This window comes from Sinocyclocheilus anshuiensis, unplaced genomic scaffold, assembly GCF_001515605.1.
Source record: "Sinocyclocheilus anshuiensis isolate Anshui unplaced genomic scaffold, SAMN03320099.WGS_v1.1 scaffold111, whole genome shotgun sequence".
Classification (NCBI taxonomy): domain Eukaryota; kingdom Metazoa; phylum Chordata; class Actinopteri; order Cypriniformes; family Cyprinidae; genus Sinocyclocheilus; species Sinocyclocheilus anshuiensis.
In genome coordinates, this window is record NW_015552549.1 from 203,293 (window position 1) to 221,961 (window position 18,669).

At 35.9% G+C, this 18,669-nt stretch overlaps 4 protein-coding genes and 1 long non-coding RNA gene across 5 annotated transcripts; 1 reads left to right on the forward strand and 4 right to left on the reverse strand.

The window, feature by feature from the left end:
• Positions 1–178: 178 nt before the first annotated feature.
• On the reverse strand, positions 179–1,340 carry LOC107664311 (60S ribosomal protein L39-like). Its single transcript, XM_016454839.1, has 3 exons — positions 1,326–1,340; positions 1,138–1,241; positions 179–385 (listed from the first exon to the last, which is right to left on the reverse strand). The coding sequence occupies exons 1-3, from the start codon at positions 1,338–1,340 to the stop codon at positions 337–339; spliced, it is 168 nt and encodes a 55-aa protein (XP_016310325.1). The 3' UTR covers positions 179–336.
• Positions 1,341–4,306: 2,966 nt separating this feature from the next.
• On the reverse strand, positions 4,307–4,678 carry LOC107664361 (uncharacterized). Its single transcript, XR_001631447.1, has 2 exons — positions 4,582–4,678; positions 4,307–4,356 (listed from the first exon to the last, which is right to left on the reverse strand). It is a non-coding gene; the product is annotated as an uncharacterized LOC107664361 (long non-coding RNA).
• Positions 4,679–5,603: 925 nt separating this feature from the next.
• On the reverse strand, positions 5,604–10,632 carry LOC107664360 (regulator of nonsense transcripts 3B-like). The gene is made up of 10 exons (XM_016454906.1): positions 10,372–10,632; positions 9,686–9,792; positions 9,491–9,597; positions 9,203–9,301; positions 9,012–9,122; positions 8,875–8,918; positions 8,548–8,739; positions 7,834–7,994; positions 7,400–7,706; positions 5,604–6,591 (listed from the first exon to the last, which is right to left on the reverse strand). The coding sequence occupies exons 1-10, from the start codon at positions 10,480–10,482 to the stop codon at positions 6,451–6,453; spliced, it is 1,380 nt and encodes a 459-aa protein (XP_016310392.1). The 5' UTR covers positions 10,483–10,632; the 3' UTR covers positions 5,604–6,450.
• A 438-nt stretch (positions 10,633–11,070) lies between these two features.
• Positions 11,071–11,796, forward strand: LOC107664341 (NADH dehydrogenase [ubiquinone] 1 alpha subcomplex subunit 1-like). Its single transcript, XM_016454879.1, has 3 exons — positions 11,071–11,350; positions 11,523–11,612; positions 11,704–11,796. Exons 1-3 carry the CDS (start codon positions 11,249–11,251, stop codon positions 11,722–11,724), a joined length of 213 nt encoding a protein of 70 aa, XP_016310365.1. The 5' UTR covers positions 11,071–11,248; the 3' UTR covers positions 11,725–11,796.
• A 1,629-nt stretch (positions 11,797–13,425) lies between these two features.
• nkap (NFKB activating protein) lies at positions 13,426–17,302 on the reverse strand. Its single transcript, XM_016454880.1, has 8 exons — positions 16,630–17,302; positions 16,419–16,499; positions 15,092–15,156; positions 14,873–14,974; positions 14,752–14,791; positions 14,479–14,667; positions 14,205–14,354; positions 13,426–13,895 (listed from the first exon to the last, which is right to left on the reverse strand). Exons 1-8 carry the CDS (start codon positions 16,953–16,955, stop codon positions 13,721–13,723), a joined length of 1,128 nt encoding a protein of 375 aa, XP_016310366.1. The 5' UTR covers positions 16,956–17,302; the 3' UTR covers positions 13,426–13,720.
• Between the last annotated feature and the right edge of the window lie 1,367 nt (positions 17,303–18,669).

Sequence of the window (18,669 nt, forward strand, 5' to 3'; positions counted from 1 at the left end):
AGATAAAAAAACGTATTTATCCTTCATGAGAAGGAGCGTAAAAGCTCAGTGAAAGCCAATAAAAGTGTTTATTAGTAGCTGTTTTTTTGTGCACAACAATCTGTTGCAAATCCAGCCACTGGAAGATGTCAACTTTGACATTTGCCATTTTCACAAAAGAGGAAACAAACACTTCTGCTTCGATGACAAATCTTTTATTGTTCAGCAAGGACATAACCAGAATATCTGTACAAAAGAGAGACTGCTGCTCCAGATAGCATGGCTTCTCTCCAGCTCTGGATGAGTTGGTGGTCCCGGCAGGGAACAGACAGAGGGGGAAGCTGAAGTAAACCGTGTTTACAAGCCCAGCTTGGTCCTTCTCCAGTGTCTCCTCTTGGAGTTGTATCTGCAAAGAGATTTGCCGAGATAAAGCATCACAGAGGCAAACACCCATTAAAATCAATTACACTACACTCTTTAGGCTATTGTAGTAAACTGCATTGCACAACAAATACGAACAGTGCAGCCAATTATAAGAGGGTTTGAAATGATACAAAATAGGGCTGCACGATAAATCGCATGCGATATTTAACAACGGCTCTGTGTAGTTAATGCTGCTCCATGTGAAAGCACGCAGGTGATGGAGATTTACCGCTGATTACAGAACCGGCTTTCTGACAAGATGCGCATTAAATATCGCATGCGATTTATCGTGCAGCCCTAATCCAAACCCATCAAGCATATGTCAGTTTAATGTCACAACAAAATGTAGTGTAATAAACACCACATACATCAATTTAATGCATTGTTAACACTATAGCAACAAACCAGTCTAAGTACTGATAAGCAAAGTTGCTTAATGTGCACACCCTCAATGTAAAAAATGCACAATTATAATCCAAAGTAAAATGTGTCTCCACAACAGAGCATTCACATGTCATATGAGAGATGACAGTACTCGTGACTCCAAAGCAGAAGGATGCTCTCAGCAGGATAATGACAGTACTCCCACAAAATTTAGCACTGTAATTGCGTCCTGCTTTCGTTGGCTACTAGAAACTACAGAAGCAGAAAAAATAACTACTATCACTTTAAGACCGTCGTAGCGGGTGCAACATTGCAGTGTTCCTTACAGCGGCAATAACCATGTCGATATACCTGATCTTGTTGCCGGTTTTCATCCTAATCCATTGTGGGATCGGCCTGTTCTGCTTCTGCTTCTTGGCGAGGAAGCGCTTTATTCTGAAGGTCTTATGCGACGGCTACTAGAAACTATAGAAGCAGAAAAAATAACTACTATCACTTTAAGACCGTCGTAGCGGGTGCAACATTGCAGTGCTCCTTACAGCGGCAATAACCATGTCGATATACCTGATCTTGTTGCCGGTTTTCATCCTAATCCATTGTGGGATCGGCCTGTTCTGCTTCTGCTTCTTGGCGAGGAAGCGCTTTATTCTGAAGGTTTTATGCGACGCCTGAAATACAAATGTGAAGCACGACGTCAGCGTCTGCAATGCCTGGAGTTCAACATCCCGCGACGCTTCACGGGGGAAATACGAGCTATGATTCGATTACTCACCGAACATTAATCTCTCAAATATTAAATCCCACCACCTAAGAACTTCCACTGATATACAAAAATGAAGAGATATACATGAGAACAACTACCTGTTTAAGGATGATTTAAGATTCCCACTTACCATTTCGGAGATCGCTATCCGTTCACCACTATGGCGGTAGTCGAAGAGAAGGAACCCTGGGTAATGCGAGCACTGTATATCCGAGTCACGAACCGAGCCGCTCCTTCAACTCACAGCGACACCCAGTGGCTCCACGGATCACAAGCTACTAGGTAGATTTCGCTTTTTGAAAAATAGATTTTGCATGCAATTCTGCGTTTTTAAGTGTTATTACAGGCATTGTTTATTGTACATGTACATATATTGTTACCAATATAACATAAATAACATGAAAATAAAAGATTATTTTTGTATGTTGTTTTTTATAGACAAAAACATTGTCCCAGTTTATGCGTCAGCCATGTTAACATCATAAATAAGCCCTCCCAAGGCACTTATTAATTAAAATAATGTACAATTAATTAGATAAATTAAGAAAAGTGGGATAATGACATCCTTTCGGGCAATGAATCTCTTCAAGAAAAATTATCCCCTCTTATTTTATTACTTTGTTGTTATATTTTTTTATTTTTGTACAGCCAACAACCAATTATTGAATATTGAAACTTGAATAATCAGCAATATCAGCATTTAATTATCTTTCTCATAAAATGACATCAAGCACAAGGCACAAGGCTGCTAAATTAACTTACATTTACATTTAGTCATTCAGCAGATGATTTTATCCAAAGCGACTTACAAATTAATTTAATGAAAAAATTTAATTAAATAAAAATAAAAACAATTTAAAAATAAAAATTAATTTAATGAAACTTAAAACCATAAAGCTATTAACTTTAAAGTCTTAACTATATTCAAACTTAAATGTAAAAAAAATGGTTAATTTATTGTAAGGTAACACAATTGCAATTTATTAAGACTTTAAGATATCTTGAACATTTCAAAGATATTTCCTTTAAAAATCATGTTTTATAAATAAAAAGCTACCCATAAAGGGCATGGAATGAAAACAATTCGATTTTTGACCAAAGAAATGTAATAGACAAATAAAACTAAAAACTAGAAATAACACATAGGTTGTTCATTTATTGTTTTTTGGATTTCTCTTCACATTTTGACAAAGCTGTAACTATAAAAGGAAACCGAGCTGTTTTTTGAGTTAAGGATTAGTTACAATGGAACATATAATTGGATGGCAGCACAGTTTCCAAACCAAGCTAACCAGAAGTTGGATTTTTCTGAGTGGTAAGATATGCTTCAATTCCAAAACTAGAAAAGGCCACATCTGTTTTTGCATATAATTTAGTCGACTTGCAGAAAAGAACTGACAGTGATCAAGGCATCAGCATTATAAAGCATGGCTCTTTTTCCACCTGACCAATCCCTAATCAGAACAGAAACATTGTAGATCAGCAGGCTCTTTAAAACGGCTGCTGGCTACATCCATGCTCAAAGAACACAAATTTATTACTGATTGTCTGAAGTGAAATGCAGTGGATTTGGGTAAGGCATGAAAGATCTTTCTAAAAATGGAACAGTGAGAAAGGGTGAGCAAGCTGGATCAGACCTTTGTTAAACTATGAAACAGAAAAGCATATGAAGTAAAACAAGTTCGGCTCTGTACCAAAAGTAAGGTCACTTTTTAATTATCATGGTCCAATCACTTTGGCTTCTCTCGTGATTAAGCCGTTTCTCAAATCTAACCGTCGGTTAGGACTTGCCTTGCTCATGAACAAACTTTGGGAGGCTCATTCAGGCACTGGAGGGCAACAGGTATGTGCTCTCATGTCACTGACAGAGAAGTTTTTTTTTTAAAGTGTGGGGGGGGGATTTCTTTTGATGGCAGCACCATGTTTTTGAGGTGTTTGTCCTGATTAGAACAGAGCCCCTCCTCTCAAGACATCATGTCATGCCAGCACAGAGCTGTTTCCTCACTCAGCAGCTTTCTCTTGAGTGCTCTTGGACTCCCGCTCAGCCCTCTTCTCCACTGCCTGTCCATCTCCTCCTGTTCCTCCTCCGCCCCGGTTACGGCTCCTCGCTCCAGGCTGGTACAGCTGAATTGCAGGCCGATCCTAAGACAGAAATGTAAAAACTATAAGCAATACGTGAAATACAAGTTATACACATACAAAGTTTTTGATGTTTTTATAAGAAGTCTCATGCTCATCAAGGCTGCATTTTTTATCAAAAACATAGTAAAAGCAGTAATATTGTGGAATATTACTACAATCTTAACATTTTTTTAAAATGTAATTTATTCCTGTGATGGCAAAGCCATTACTCCAGTCTTCAGTGTCACACGATCCTTCAGAAATCATTCTAATATACTGTTTTGGTGCTCTATTATAAATGATTACTGGTGCTCAGTTAATAATAATGGTTCTCATTATTATCAATGTTGAAAACAGTTTTAGCTGCTTAATATTTTGTGGAAACAATCAGGATTCTTTGATGAATAGAACAACCAAAAGAACAGCATTTATTTCAAATAGAAACCCTAAAGTTTTGAAAGGCAGTTAAAAAAAAATAATAATTAAGCAGCACATCTGTTTTCAACATTATATTAAGAAATATTTCTTAATATTATGTATTACCTTGAGCAGCAAATCAGCATATTAGAATGATTTCTGAAGGATCATGTGACACTGAAGACTGGAGTAATGATGCTGAAAATCGGCCTGTTCTGCTTCTGCTTCTTGGCGAGGAAGCGCTTTATTCTGAAGGTCTTATGCGACGCCTGAAATACAAATGTGAAGCACGACGTCAGCGTCTGCAATGCCTGGAGTTCAACATCCCGCGACGCTTCACGGGGGAAATACGAGCTATGATTCGATTACTCACCGAACATTAATCTCTCAAATATTAAATCCCACCACCTAAGAACTTCCACTGATATACAAAAATGAAGAGATATACATGAGAACAACTACCTGTTTAAGGATGATTTAAGATTCCCACTTACCATTTCGGAGATCGCTATCCGTTCACCACTATGGCGGTAGTCGAAGAGAAGAAACCCTGGGTAATGCGAGCACTGTATATCCGAGTCACGAACCGAGCCGCTCCTTCAACTCACAGCGACACCCAGTGGCTCCACGGATCACAAGCTACTAGGTAGATTTCGCTTTTTGAAAAATAGATTTTGCATGCAATTCTGCGTTTTTAAGTGTTATTACAGGCATTGTTTATTGTACATGTACATATATTGTTACCAATATAACATAAATAACATGAAAATAAAAGATTATTTTTGTATGTTGTTTTTTATAGACAAAAACATTGTCCCAGTTTATGCGTCAGCCATGTTAACATCATAAATAAGCCCTCCCAAGGCACTTATTAATTAAAATAATGTACAATTAATTAGATAAATTAAGAAAAGTGGGATAATGACATCCTTTCGGGCAATGAATCGCTTCAAGAAAAATTATCCCCTTATTTTATTACTTTGTTGTTATATTTTTTTATTTTTGTACAGCCAACAACCAATTATTGAAACTTACTATGTGAATAATCAGCAATATCAGCATTTAATTATCTTTCTCATAAAATGACATCAAGCACAAGGCTTTTAATGGCTAAATTAACTTACATTTACATTTAGTCATTCAGCAGATGATTTTATCCAAAGCGACTTACAAATTAATTTAATGAAAAAATTTAATTAAATAAAAATAAAAACAATTTAAAAATAAAAATTAATTTAATGAAACTTAAAACCATAAAGCTATTAACTTTAAAGTCTTAACTATATTCAAACTTAAATGTAAAAAAAATGGTTAATTTATTGTAAGGTAACACAATTGCAATTTATTAAGACTTTAAGATATCTTGAACATTTCAAAGATATTTCCTTTAAAAATCATGTTTTATAAATAAAAAGCTACCCATAAAGGGCATGGAATGAAAACAATTCGATTTTTGACCAAAGAAATGTAATAGACAAATAAAACTAAAAACTAGAAATAACACATAGGTTGTTCATTTATTGTTTTTTGGATTTCTCTTCACATTTTGACAAAGCTGTAACTATAAAAGGAAACCGAGCTGTTTTTTGAGTTAAGGATTAGTTACAATGGAACATATAATTGGATGGCAGCACAGTTTCCAAACCAAGCTAACCAGAAGTTGGATTTTTCTGAGTGGTAAGATATGCTTCAATTCCAAAACTAGAAAAGGCCACATCTGTTTTTGCATATAATTTAGTCGACTTGCAGAAAAGAACTGACAGTGATCAAGGCATCAGCATTATAAAGCATGGCTCTTTTTCCACCTGACCAATCCCTAATCAGAACAGAAACATTGTAGATCAGCAGGCTCTTTAAAACGGCTGCTGGCTACATCCATGCTCAAAGAACACAAATTTATTACTGATTGTCTGAAGTGAAATGCAGTGGATTTGGGTAAGGCATGAAAGATCTTTCTAAAAATGGAACAGTGAGAAAGGGTGAGCAAGCTGGATCAGACCTTTGTTAAACTATGAAACAGAAAAGCATATGAAGTAAAACAAGTTCGGCTCTGTACCAAAAGTAAGGTCACTTTTTAATTATCATGGTCCAATCACTTTGGCTTCTCTCGTGATTAAGCCGTTTCTCAAATCTAACCGTCGGTTAGGACTTGCCTTGCTCATGAACAAACTTTGGGAGGCTCATTCAGGCACTGGAGGGCAACAGGTATGTGCTCTCATGTCACTGACAGAGAAGTTTTTTTTTTAAAGTGTGGGGGGGGGATTTCTTTTGATGGCAGCACCATGTTTTTGAGGTGTTTGTCCTGATTAGAACAGAGCCCCTCCTCTCAAGACATCATGTCATGCCAGCACAGAGCTGTTTCCTCACTCAGCAGCTTTCTCTTGAGTGCTCTTGGACTCCCGCTCAGCCCTCTTCTCCACTGCCTGTCCATCTCCTCCTGTTCCTCCTCCGCCCCGGTTACGGCTCCTCGCTCCAGGCTGGTACAGCTGAATTGCAGGCCGATCCTAAGACAGAAATGTAAAAACTATAAGCAATACGTGAAATACAAGTTATACACATACAAAGTTTTTGATGTTTTTATAAGAAGTCTCATGCTCATCAAGGCTGCATTTTTTATCAAAAACATAGTAAAAGCAGTAATATTGTGGAATATTACTACAATCTTAACATTTTTTTAAAATGTAATTTATTCCTGTGATGGCAAAGCCATTACTCCAGTCTTCAGTGTCACACGATCCTTCAGAAATCATTCTAATATACTGTTTTGGTGCTCTATTATAAATGATTACTGGTGCTCAGTTAATAATAATGGTTCTCATTATTATCAATGTTGAAAACAGTTTTAGCTGCTTAATATTTTGTGGAAACAATCAGGATTCTTTGATGAATAGAACAACCAAAAGAACAGCATTTATTTCAAATAGAAACCCTAAAGTTTTGAAAGGCAGTTAAAAAAAAATAATAATTAAGCAGCACATCTGTTTTCAACATTATATTAAGAAATATTTCTTAATATTATGTATTACCTTGAGCAGCAAATCAGCATATTAGAATGATTTCTGAAGGATCATGTGACACTGAAGACTGGAGTAATGATGCTGAAAATTCAGCTTTTCCATCACAGGAATAAATTATATTTTAAAATATATTAAAATCAGAAAAAATGCTTAAATTGTAATAATATTTAACAATATTACTTTTTTTTCACTGTATTTTTGATCAAATAAATGCAGCCTTGGTGAGCATAAGATACTTCTTTCAAAAACATAAAAAAAAATCTTAATTCTTCCAAACAAATGACCGGTCGTGTACCTTATTTCTCAGACGGTCTTTTTTGGCACTGTCTTCTTTTTTGCTGTCCTTTGATGGCTTTTCAGGGTGAGCATTAACGGAGGACTCTCCAGTGTTTTCATTCTTTCTTTTCTCCCAAACACGCTCCTTGTCCTTCTTCCCCTCCTCATCTCTCTTTCTGTAGGTGTTTTCTCCATCATGACGTTCCCTTTTCCTCCGTTCTTCATCCTGCCTTCTGATACGTTCTTTTTCTTTCTGTCTTCGCTCTCTCTCTCTGTCCCGGTCTCCATCACGATCTCTGTAATTTTTATGCCCACTATCCTCTGACCTAAAAACCAAAGCATATTGACATCATCATATGAAATTAGAGGAGAAGACCTGAAAAGTAAAACATGTGTTGAGTAAGGCTGGGAATCTTTTTTGTCCAGCGCTAATGTCGAGTGTAACCAACATACTTTCCCCCTTTCTCCTCTCTGTGTTCACCATTCTGCCGCTTCTTTGTGTCTCCTCCTCCAGGAGGTCGATCTTCCTTCTGTTTCTCTCGGTCTTGTTTCTTGGGCTTTTCCTTTGGCTTCTCAGTATCACCATCATCTGCTTTCTCTGTTTTTTTCAAGAGCTGAAAGACAAAACCAGGTTGAACATTACCGTTCAAAAGTTGGGATCAGTAAGATTTAAATAGGATGCATTTAATTGATCAAAAGTGACAGTAAGGACATTTATGTTACAAAAGTTTTCTATTTCAAAATATTGTTCTTTTGAACTTTCTATTCATCAAAGAATCCTGGAAAAAAAATATGTATCATGGTTTACACAAAAATATGAGGCAGCACAACTGTTTTCAACACTGATAATAACAAGAAATCAGTCAAAACAAGAATATTAGAACGATTTCTGAAAGATCATAAGACACTGAAGAGTAATGATGCTGAAAATTCAGCTTTGCATCACAGGAATAAAGTACATTTTAAAATATATTAAAATAGAAAACAGTTCTTTTAAACTGTAAATATATTTTACAATATTATTGTTTTGTATTGTTTAAATAAATGCAGCCTTGGTGAGCATAATTATTTCAAAAACGTTTAAAAATCTTGCCAACTTTCGTGTATGAAACTTTTAGTAATGAAACTCAAAAATGAATCTATGTAATCAATAATATTTAGACGTACCTTAATTTTTGGCTGTTCATCTTTAGGTTGGTCCTTATCCTTATCAGATGCCCTTTCTCCTTTTTTAAATTTCTCAGCCTCTTTTCTTTTTCTTCTGTCCTCCTCTCTCCACTTACGCCTTTCTTCATCTCGCAGGCGTTTACGTTCTAGTTCTCTCCGTCTCCTCTCTTCTTTCTTTTCTTCTCTAATCCTCTGGGGAGGACAGGATGAGAGAGCATGAACACACTACACATACAGTATGGCGTATTATATATGGAAACTAAATGAACTGATGTCAGGCTAATGAAGTATGCAATTAAGTCAGTAAATATTACACCCTCACTTTACCTGTTTATTCTTAAGGAAGTCCAAGAGTGGTGTCGTTTTTTTAGCTGGGGAAAGAACATTTCAGATAATTATTTTAAATCAAGAGCGAAAACTTTTTAAAATTCTTTTGTTTAGAGATGTTGTGTTGAAAAACACACCACTAAGTTCCTTTGTCTTGGCCTCGATTTCCTCAAGTAATGTCTCAGGGTTGGAAGGGAATTTTTCCTCATCACCATTGTAGAACTCCAAAAAAGTTTTGTAATCAGCATCTAATAAGTCACAGGTAAACAAATAATAAACTATTGTTTGCAGTGATAACAATCAAATGTAAAACACACACATTTTTGACCATCTTCAATTGTTCCACTTTTTGCATCCTTCTTCTTGCTCCTTTTCTTAGCAGTTTTCTGGAATGGTGCAAACTCAACAATTGCTGGATATTCTTGACCTAATGTGGAAAAAAGAAGATAAAACAGTTCTCACTGTTAGAGACGTTCACCAGAAATTTACCAGCACACAAACCATCTCAGTCTGAAGACTCTATGAGATTTAAGGCACAAAATTCTGACTCCTAAAACCACTGATTAGCAAGTAAACACTGAATCCTGGAAATGATAATGACACACAAAAATCAAACCTCGATTATCAATGAAGACATAGCCATCAAACCGGTCACTGAAGAGAACTACGTCATCTTGATTTTTGAAATTCAGATACGCTCTTGCAAACAGATGAGGGAAAAGACTGCAAATAAACAAACATCTCGATCAGCCATCAGATACCTTTCATTATGTTTCAGTCTTCTGTTTTCTTTTATAAGAATGCTACAAACCTAGTATCACTAGAGAAAAACTCCAGGTAATCCAGCTCTGGAAGAGGCTGCAGTTGTTCCACTAAATCTTCTTTAGTTAGACTCGGAGGAAGACGTCGGATCACAATCTAAAAAAATAAAATAAAATAGTGTAAAAAGAACAAAAATTAATAGTGGAATTACTTGCACACACTTTATGTGTTTTATACACTGTAATACCCATATGACACATGAGATATATATAGTTTACGTGGTTGAGGTGCTAAGAGTGGAAGAGTTAGAGTTGTTAACCTATATGCACATGTACTGTATATACAAGGTAAAGTTTATTAACTGTGATTGATGTGTATAATAACAATAATGTGACTGAAATATGATCTGACATTTAAAATACTATCAATTATTGTTTGTGGCTGTATCCACAAAAATCCCCCTGTCAAAGTTTCTAGGTGATTCCTCTTTATTATTTTGCTAACAAAGTGCCAAATCCCCGCAGTGATTGGAAACTTTGACAAGGGGATTTGCTAACCAGTCTGTTCAGTTATATTCAACCGCAACGTTTAAATCAAAAAGAGAATATGTAAACGTGTTAGTAAAAATACAGCTGCAAACAATAATCTATAGTATTTCAAATGAAAGCGGCTAGCTGCGCTGTTTATATTCTATTTGTAGCAGGAATGTAGCCAGCTAGCCTGCTAACTAACTACCTTTGTCAAAGCCTCCTTCTCTTTATTTGGCTTCTCTGGCTTTTCATTTTCATCACATTTTATTTCCACTTTCTTTTCTCTGGGACGCGTGTTTTCCTTGTCCTCCTTCATGATCCTTTGCCAACTTCTGCAGCGATGTTCTGCGTATGTTTCTCACTGTTATCAGTCGTGTGTGAGCTATCTCTCCACTGTCCAACTTTCCGCAGTTGTCTCTCCGTAACAGCAGCAGGCGTCTCTGATTGGCTACAGCTCATGACGCAAAGAGTCTCTCGATAAAGCGAGGAGAATCCACTCTTCCACTCTGCTAATTTATCGTTGTCAAGTGGACTCTTGCTAGGGAGAAAACTCGATGACAATTAGTGACTGTTAATGACACTAACAGCATATTTGCCACAATATTACGTAAAAAGAAATTAACACACTTCCTAATACTTGTCTCTTTTGCTGAACTTAAGTGGCTCTTACAAGAAGAGTGGACAGGCTAGACATTGCTGTGCTCCTCCCAATTCTTTAACTATTTGTATCATTAGGCTATATCATTCAAAAATGATTAAAAAATGTCATTCTATGCTACGCACGACCTGATTAACAAAGTGTCCATAAGTCTGTTAATACTGTAGTAGTTTTAGCAGTATAAAAGTCTTACACTAAGAGCCACAATGCGGCGCTGCAGTATTACAGCCGAGGTTTTCAGATGCGGAAATGAATTATACACAACATCTCGGAACGGGAGTTGTTTTTGTGACCGACCGTCATAAGGGCAGACATTTTGGCATATGTAGAAGACAATTTTGCAAGGTTTTTTGAAAAACATTAAATAAATCGTGTCCTCTGCAATCATTTCTCTGTGTTTGTACACTCATATTTCACCACAAGCATGTGGTATGAGATATTGCCCGGTTTTGCTATTATGACAGTTTGTCTGATGATTCCTGGCATCGCAACTGCTCAAATCCAGAAGTTCACAAACGGTGGAAAGGTGAGTTATGATGATGATGAGCAACGTTTGTCACTCTCAATCATTGAGTATATGCTTTAATGAATCTTTCAATAGATATGAACCTTTGTTTCAGCTTGACATTTGTCTGATCTTTCTGTACGCTCTCGTATAGAAAGTCTACAGCGTTTAATCCACTTCTTCTTGTACTCAGGAAAAGAGGATCGTACGGGTACCCTATCACTGGTATTTGATGGAGAGAGACAGGAGAGTGTCTGGAACTGGTGCACATTACCATGCAAAGGTAATAACTTGTATAAACTTATGTGAAACGTATCAGTACTGACAATATGCTCACAATAGCTGGTGTTTTAATATTCTTCTTTATTTCATAGGGGCTTGAAAACATCAAATGAAGAGCCACCAAGCAACAATTGAAATGTACATTTTGTCCAGCCGTCTAATAAAATGTTATCTTTAAATTATTAGTTTTGCTTGCTGTTTTCATTTTGTGTGTGTGTGCATATTTGATTTTTTTATAGAGCTGTTATATTGTACTGTTTTGATACTGGTTCACTGTGGTGTGAATATACATTTGAATATGATTTGTTTGCATAGTTTACTTTATTAGGTTAATAATTCCTTAACCCACTTAACTGAGGTTTTAGTTAATCGTAATTAAGACTAATTTTGATTTTAGTTGGCAGAGTAAAACATTTTATTACATCACTTTGTCACTTCACCATGTACTCAAGTGTAATGATGGGTTAAAATATAGAGTGCATGATCTAATCCTGGCAGTTTTTACAGAGAGGCAGAGCAATGCATATAAATACATTGTACATAATACACATGACATACTGCAGACTGAGTCTAAAATGTGCTAAGTACTTAAAATAATTCTAATTGATCGATTTAAGTGGATCTACAAAAGGCTTGAAAATACACGAAGTATACATAATGTGAATAAATGGTGTAATATGTTTATGTAATATACAGGCTCCACAGAATCCTCTGACAGCTTCAAATGAGTGTCAGTTGACATAATATGTGGTAATGCAATAAGTATACAAATTGTACTAAAGTAGTAACACTTATTTTTTGAAGAAAATCTTGTGCACTTTTTACATCCATTTAGTCGTCCAGTGGAGAAAATTGAGATGATGACGAAGCAAGCATGCAGACATGACATACTTCTATTCCAAACCATAATTCTTTTAGCAGGCTTCGTGATAGAATTGTGATTTCCAGGCTGGGAAAAGACATGGAAGTTACTATTGTGACTTCTACTTACTATTGTTTATTGTGTAGATTTTTCTCTTTGTAAGTGCAATAAGATTATTAGTGTTATTTTATATAGCCGTAAATGTAAAAATCCATTATTTTAAAGCAGGGGTATTCAATTAAAGTTCCAAGAGGTCCAGTCTCTATATTTCCTTCCCAGTGGCCCGGACAATATATATGGCCCCCGAGAAAGAAAATCATCAGTTCAGCCCAATTAGATATGAATATTAAAGGTTAAGATCAAATGTTTTACTACGCTTTTATTTTTAAGTTTAGATACATATGTAAGGCAGAAGGCCATGTGACAGAAAAGGTTCTGTATGGGTGTTCCATTTTTATATTTTGCTTAAAACAAACGATCAAAATGCTCTCATGAGCAGAAAACAAAGTTAACAAGTAATTTAAATGTTTACGTTGTATTTCCTTGCAATCTATAAACAAATTGTAACAATTATGTTTATTTTTCAAATGTTCTTAACATACTGATTAATAACGCTAAATGTAGATAAAAAAAAAAAATCTAGTCACAACCCTGGCCGAGTCAAAATAACTGTATTTGCAGCATTGTTGTTTTCTGCAGTTTTAGCGAAAGCATCAATCTATTTCACTGCTCACTGTGTTTCTGATTCTGTTTTTACAATAACCGCGTCATCTTAATGGCGCTTGAGTGTCTTTATAGAGAAGCAAATGAATATTGTTGACAGTTCCTACAACTAGAGATTCAAAGCACATTTCAAAAAACAAAGACTCTATAGTTTAACTAAGCTCACAAGGTTAATGCAGGGTTATTACTAAAGAAATTCTCATTCTTGATGAAAGCTCCAGCATGACAGTGGATCACATGACCATTTTTATTTAGATGCAACACACATTACATGAAGGGAATTGCAGTGGTTAATGGTTCGAGTTCTACTGATCAGAGTTTATTTCTTGTTTGTAATAAAAGAAACGTACACATCAATTTTAGTTCACAAGCCTCTCACTGTGAACTGTACAGGAGGATGCCCAAGCAGACAAAAATGAATACAAACACACATTTGTGTAGAATCTGTGACTTAATCACATTTTGTTTTATGTGAAAAGAAAAATAATGACATCCCAGCTGAAAATATCATTCTGCAGGACAGTCTACTTCTCGTCTTTGCCTTTAGTTTTTCTGTACACCATTTCCCTGAAGCTGGAAAGGATTTTGCTTTCCCTCTTTCTCCTTTCCTCTTGGTTAAAGGAAGCAAGAGCTCTCTTCTCATCAGCACTGTAGATCTGGTTTTCCTTTCTCAGACGCACAGCCTCCATACGCCGATGTCTGAGAGGCATAAGGAATAAAATTTACTCCACCTACAATTATAACAGTTTCATCTTTTTACTTAAGACTACATTCATTTTATTTTTGTGGAAACCATGATACATTTTTTTCAGGATTCTTTGAAGAATAGAAAGTTCAAAAGAACAGCATTTATTTGAAATAGAAATCTTGTGTAACAAATATATTTACACTTTTGATCAATTTAATGCATCCTTGTTTAATAAAAGTGTTAATTTCTTTCAAAGAACTGACAGCAAACTATCGAACAGAAGTGTATGTGCACAAATGTACAATATAAAAGCTCCATACCTGCTTCCACTCATGACATAGCCACATTTCTCAAACTCTACAATCTCATCACTAGTCAAACCGATTTCACCTCTTCTTGGAATACGCTTTCCTGCTTTGACAAACTCTGCCATGGCCGCACCTTCACCTGGTAGCAAAGCGTGGCCAAAACTATGGGAAACAAGACACAAAGGCACAAAGCTGTAACCTTGGGTTCCAGAGACAGGATCAAAAATGACTTAAAAACAACCACCATTATCATTAAGCAACAGTGGAGGAAGAATCAATTGCTCACTCCAAAGGTTTGTCATCTTGGGACAAGTGAGTGAGAGGAGCTTCAGGTCCAACAACATGTTCTCCAACACCAGTTTTCTCCACCCATGAGATTTCATTGACATCCTCTTCTTCTTCCTCTGAATGTTCACTGCTAGAGCTACTGGACTCCTTGTGATTCTTCTTCGCCTTCTTCTTCTTAGATTTTTTCCTGTGAGGACAAAATCATGGCATCGTATGAAACTAATCAAGCCTTGCTGATTCAACACACTACAGATGAAAACAAGATTCTTACTTTTTACTTTTCTTCTTTCTTTTCTTCTTTTTCATCTCTTCTGCAAAACCAGCAGGTTACTGTTTATATAATCTTACACACAAAAATAATTTGTTTTAGAACAAAAATAAATGCCACAAACCTTCAGAATCACTTTCTGACTCACTGTCCTCTGAGTGCTTCTTGTTCTTTCTCTTCTTTGATTTCTTTTTCTTCTTCTTCTTTTTCTTTTTCTTCTTTTCCTCTGTAGACAAGATATCAGACATTTAGATTATTTATTCAACAACTTCTGGTTCATATTCGGTAAACCTGCTGTGAAAAAGCACATTGTGTGTAAGTGAGATGTTAAAGAATCATTTACCCTGTGAATTTGAATCAGAGCTGCTGTTCTTCACGTCCTCTTCTACAGGAGTGTGCTCATCTGAGCTATTACAAGATATTAGATGAAAGCATTTAAGCACAGAGTATGATGAAGAATATATTACTGTACATAGACTGTTTTTGAGTTTCAACTCAATTTAAGCTATTGTCACTGTACAAGTACAGTTAAAATGTCTTTTATCACTCAAGCACAGGTTTAGGTTTTTTTTAAATAATGTAGAAATACAAAGAAAATGCAGTAAGATTATTTTTTAAATATTTTTGAAAGTAGTCTTATGCTTACCAAGACTACATTTATCTGATTAAAACAGTTAAAACAGCAATAGTCAAATTATTACACTTTAAAATGTCTGTTTTCTAATATGTTTTAAAATGTAATTTATTCCTGTGATGTAAAGCTTCATTACTCCAGTCTTCATCGTCACATGATCCTCCAGAAATCATTCTAATATGCTGATTTGCTGCTCAAGAAACATTTCTGATTATCAAGGTTAAAAAAACAGTTGTGCTGCTTAATATTTTTGATTAATAGTAAGTAAAAAAACAGCATTTATTTGAAATAGAAATATTTGCAACATTATAAATGCATGTCCACTTGTTTCAATCAATTTAATGCATCCTTGCTTAATAAAAGTGTTCACTAAAATAGTGTGTGTTATTTAGTGTGTGTAATGCAACCAAAATATAATAACATGAACCAGCGTCGGCGCCACGGGGGGGGGGCTGAGGGGGCCTGGCCCGGCCACCTCGGTCACTGTGCCCCCTCACCTCTGGTGCCGTCTCCGTAGTGGGCGGCCTGATTTTAGTCGGTGAGGCAAGGTACTGCCTTGGGAAGGTCTCCCAGGCTGTTAAATACACAGATTAAAAGCTAAATGTTTTCATTTCGGTTCGTTCTTAGCAAAAAAAAAAATAATAAATGAAGAAAAAAAGCTACATGAGACCAATCTCATGTAGAAAAGAAAAGCAATGACAAGAGTCAAGAAAGTCTTTTAGTTTTGTGTTTTCTAAAATCTGCAAATCTAGTATGTACACAACAAAATGAGGAACCCCAGTTGTAGAAGATTACATTAATACAGAAAAAAAAAAAAAGAAGTTAAAACTTGTCAAATATATTCCATAATGCAGATTTCCAGATGAGGCTACATGAGAGTGTCAAAATAAAGGCACATCTTACAAATAAATATGTTGATTTATGTGTTGCATTTGTTCGATGTATTAACAGATAGTGATGTATCCTTAGACCCCTTTTATACTTTATAAAACATATAACAGTAGACACTGATATATGGTATTTAATATGAACTCACTCAGGTTCTCTGACTCTTGGAGAATATCCCCAGACCTCAGGACATCCCAGTTCACCAATTCTCTCACGTTCCTGCAGACGCCTTGATAGAGAAAAGCAGAAAACAAATAAAGGTAATTATGCACCGAAAACAATTCCTTCATCATGCTCAGTAACTGCTCGTGTCGTGTATGCTCGCTCATGAAGACACCACAGACTGGAGTGTGTCTGACCTCGCGATGAAGGCGTCTTGTCTCTGTCGTTGGGCATCATCTCTTCTCTCATAGTAATCCGATCTTGATCCGAAGCCGTGATCTCGGTCTCTCTGATCTGACCAATTTAACCGATCTCTTTCCCTTGACCTGGAGCGACTGCGGGAATTCTCTACTCGGAACCGGTTTCTTCTCCTCTCTTTGTCGTTGTATCGCGATTTGTGATCGTCTTCATTCTCGTGTCTGCGGGTCTTCAGCCCGTGGTCCGGTGAGCGGCTGCTGGAGCGGCTGCGTCGGCGTCTCTTCGGGCTCACGGCGCCGGAACATTTTACGTCCAACTCGGGCATTACTATAAACTGTATTATTAACTTTAACGTTAATTTAATGACGATTGGATAGTCTTTTATTTAGTTAGGTCATAAAGCGGCCTGTTAATTACATTTTGTTGGTCATGTCGCAGTTCACCAGAACTAACGTTAGCAAAGCTAGCTAGATAATGATTTTAGCGAACTGCGATTTCGATTACTTTAGCTAATGAGACAAAAAAGATGTTAATTCATATAAATCACGGTGGTGTTGAGACTCACCACGAAACCAGTAAACAACTTAAACGCGGGTCATGGGACCAAAATGTGTACTAGCGTCGTTGAAATCCAAATTGTGCCTGCTTGTGTTCTAGTTCTTCTTCTTCTTCTTCTTTTAAATTTAATGGCGGTTGGCAAACATACATACACACATATAGTATCTATATTCTATATTCTCTTACTTAATTCACATTATTTTATAAACCTAATAATATCATCATATATCTTGTTAGCTGCCTGCTTGTGTTACGTTTCCCTTATTCTTCTATTGTGAAGAATTGTGTAGCAAGACGCGCAATATCGCCCCCTGGAGACCTGGAAGGCTCATATTGAAACTATTATTTTTTGCCACCGGAATGGCACTCCATTCTGTTTTGGATTGCTTTTTGAATATGGAAAATGCATGCTGATTTAATCATTTGTTCTTGTAAGTATAAAGACAGTCTATGACAGACATATCTGGGTTACCCTAATAGGCTATATGACATGATGAAAACTTTTCATTCATGAATACCAAAATACCAAAATTGCATTTATTTATTGTTTCTTTTTAAGCAACTGACAGCTTGCCACATGAGTGTCTGAATGTATATTTAATATATTACCTTTATTTAACCAGGAAAAAAAGACTCACTGAGATTAAAATCTTACAGGAGTGTCCTAGCCAAGATAGGCAGCCAAGTTTGCATATACAAATAAACAACATAGTTACAACATACAATACAAAACCCAACATATAACCAATTAAAAACAATTACACACCCTTAACTCGCTCTCTAGATTACATAGTAAAAACCTAAAATAATTATAAGACACCAAGTTTTGTAACTTCACCTCCTTTTGGAGATTCCAGTCTGAAGTGGAGGCATATTTTAAAGGAGGTTTTACCAAGCTCAGTTCTGACAAGGGGCACACAAAGATTATAATTTCATTGAGAATGTAATGAGTAATTGCCAGACGAAATCCTTTGAATAAAACAACAGAGATAAAATGGCAAATAATCCAATGTGGCTTTATATATAAACAGATAATCAATGTATTATTGTGTTTACTGGGAAATTTTGTTTGAATACAGGATTCACAAAAGGTGTTTGAAACTAACACAAAACCACTGCTAGAGAGAATACACATTTGTAATTTGGACTTTTGAAAACCTGATAGTTACTGAGATGCAGTGTTGGGGGTAACGCATTACAAGTAACGCGAGTTACGTAATCAGATTACTTGTTTCAAGTAACTTTCCCCAACACTGCTGAGATGTATATATGAGACTGATAACACTGTAATAACACATTTATACAGTCTACGACATGGCTATGACCAGTCTTGTCCTGCCAATAAAGCACGTTGTAATTCTTCTTCTACATCTTAATAATAATAATAATAATAATGTTTATTTATATAGCACATTTCTACAGACTCAAAACTGAAACTATATTTCTTTAGTTATTTTATTTACAAAATACCATAAAAGCTT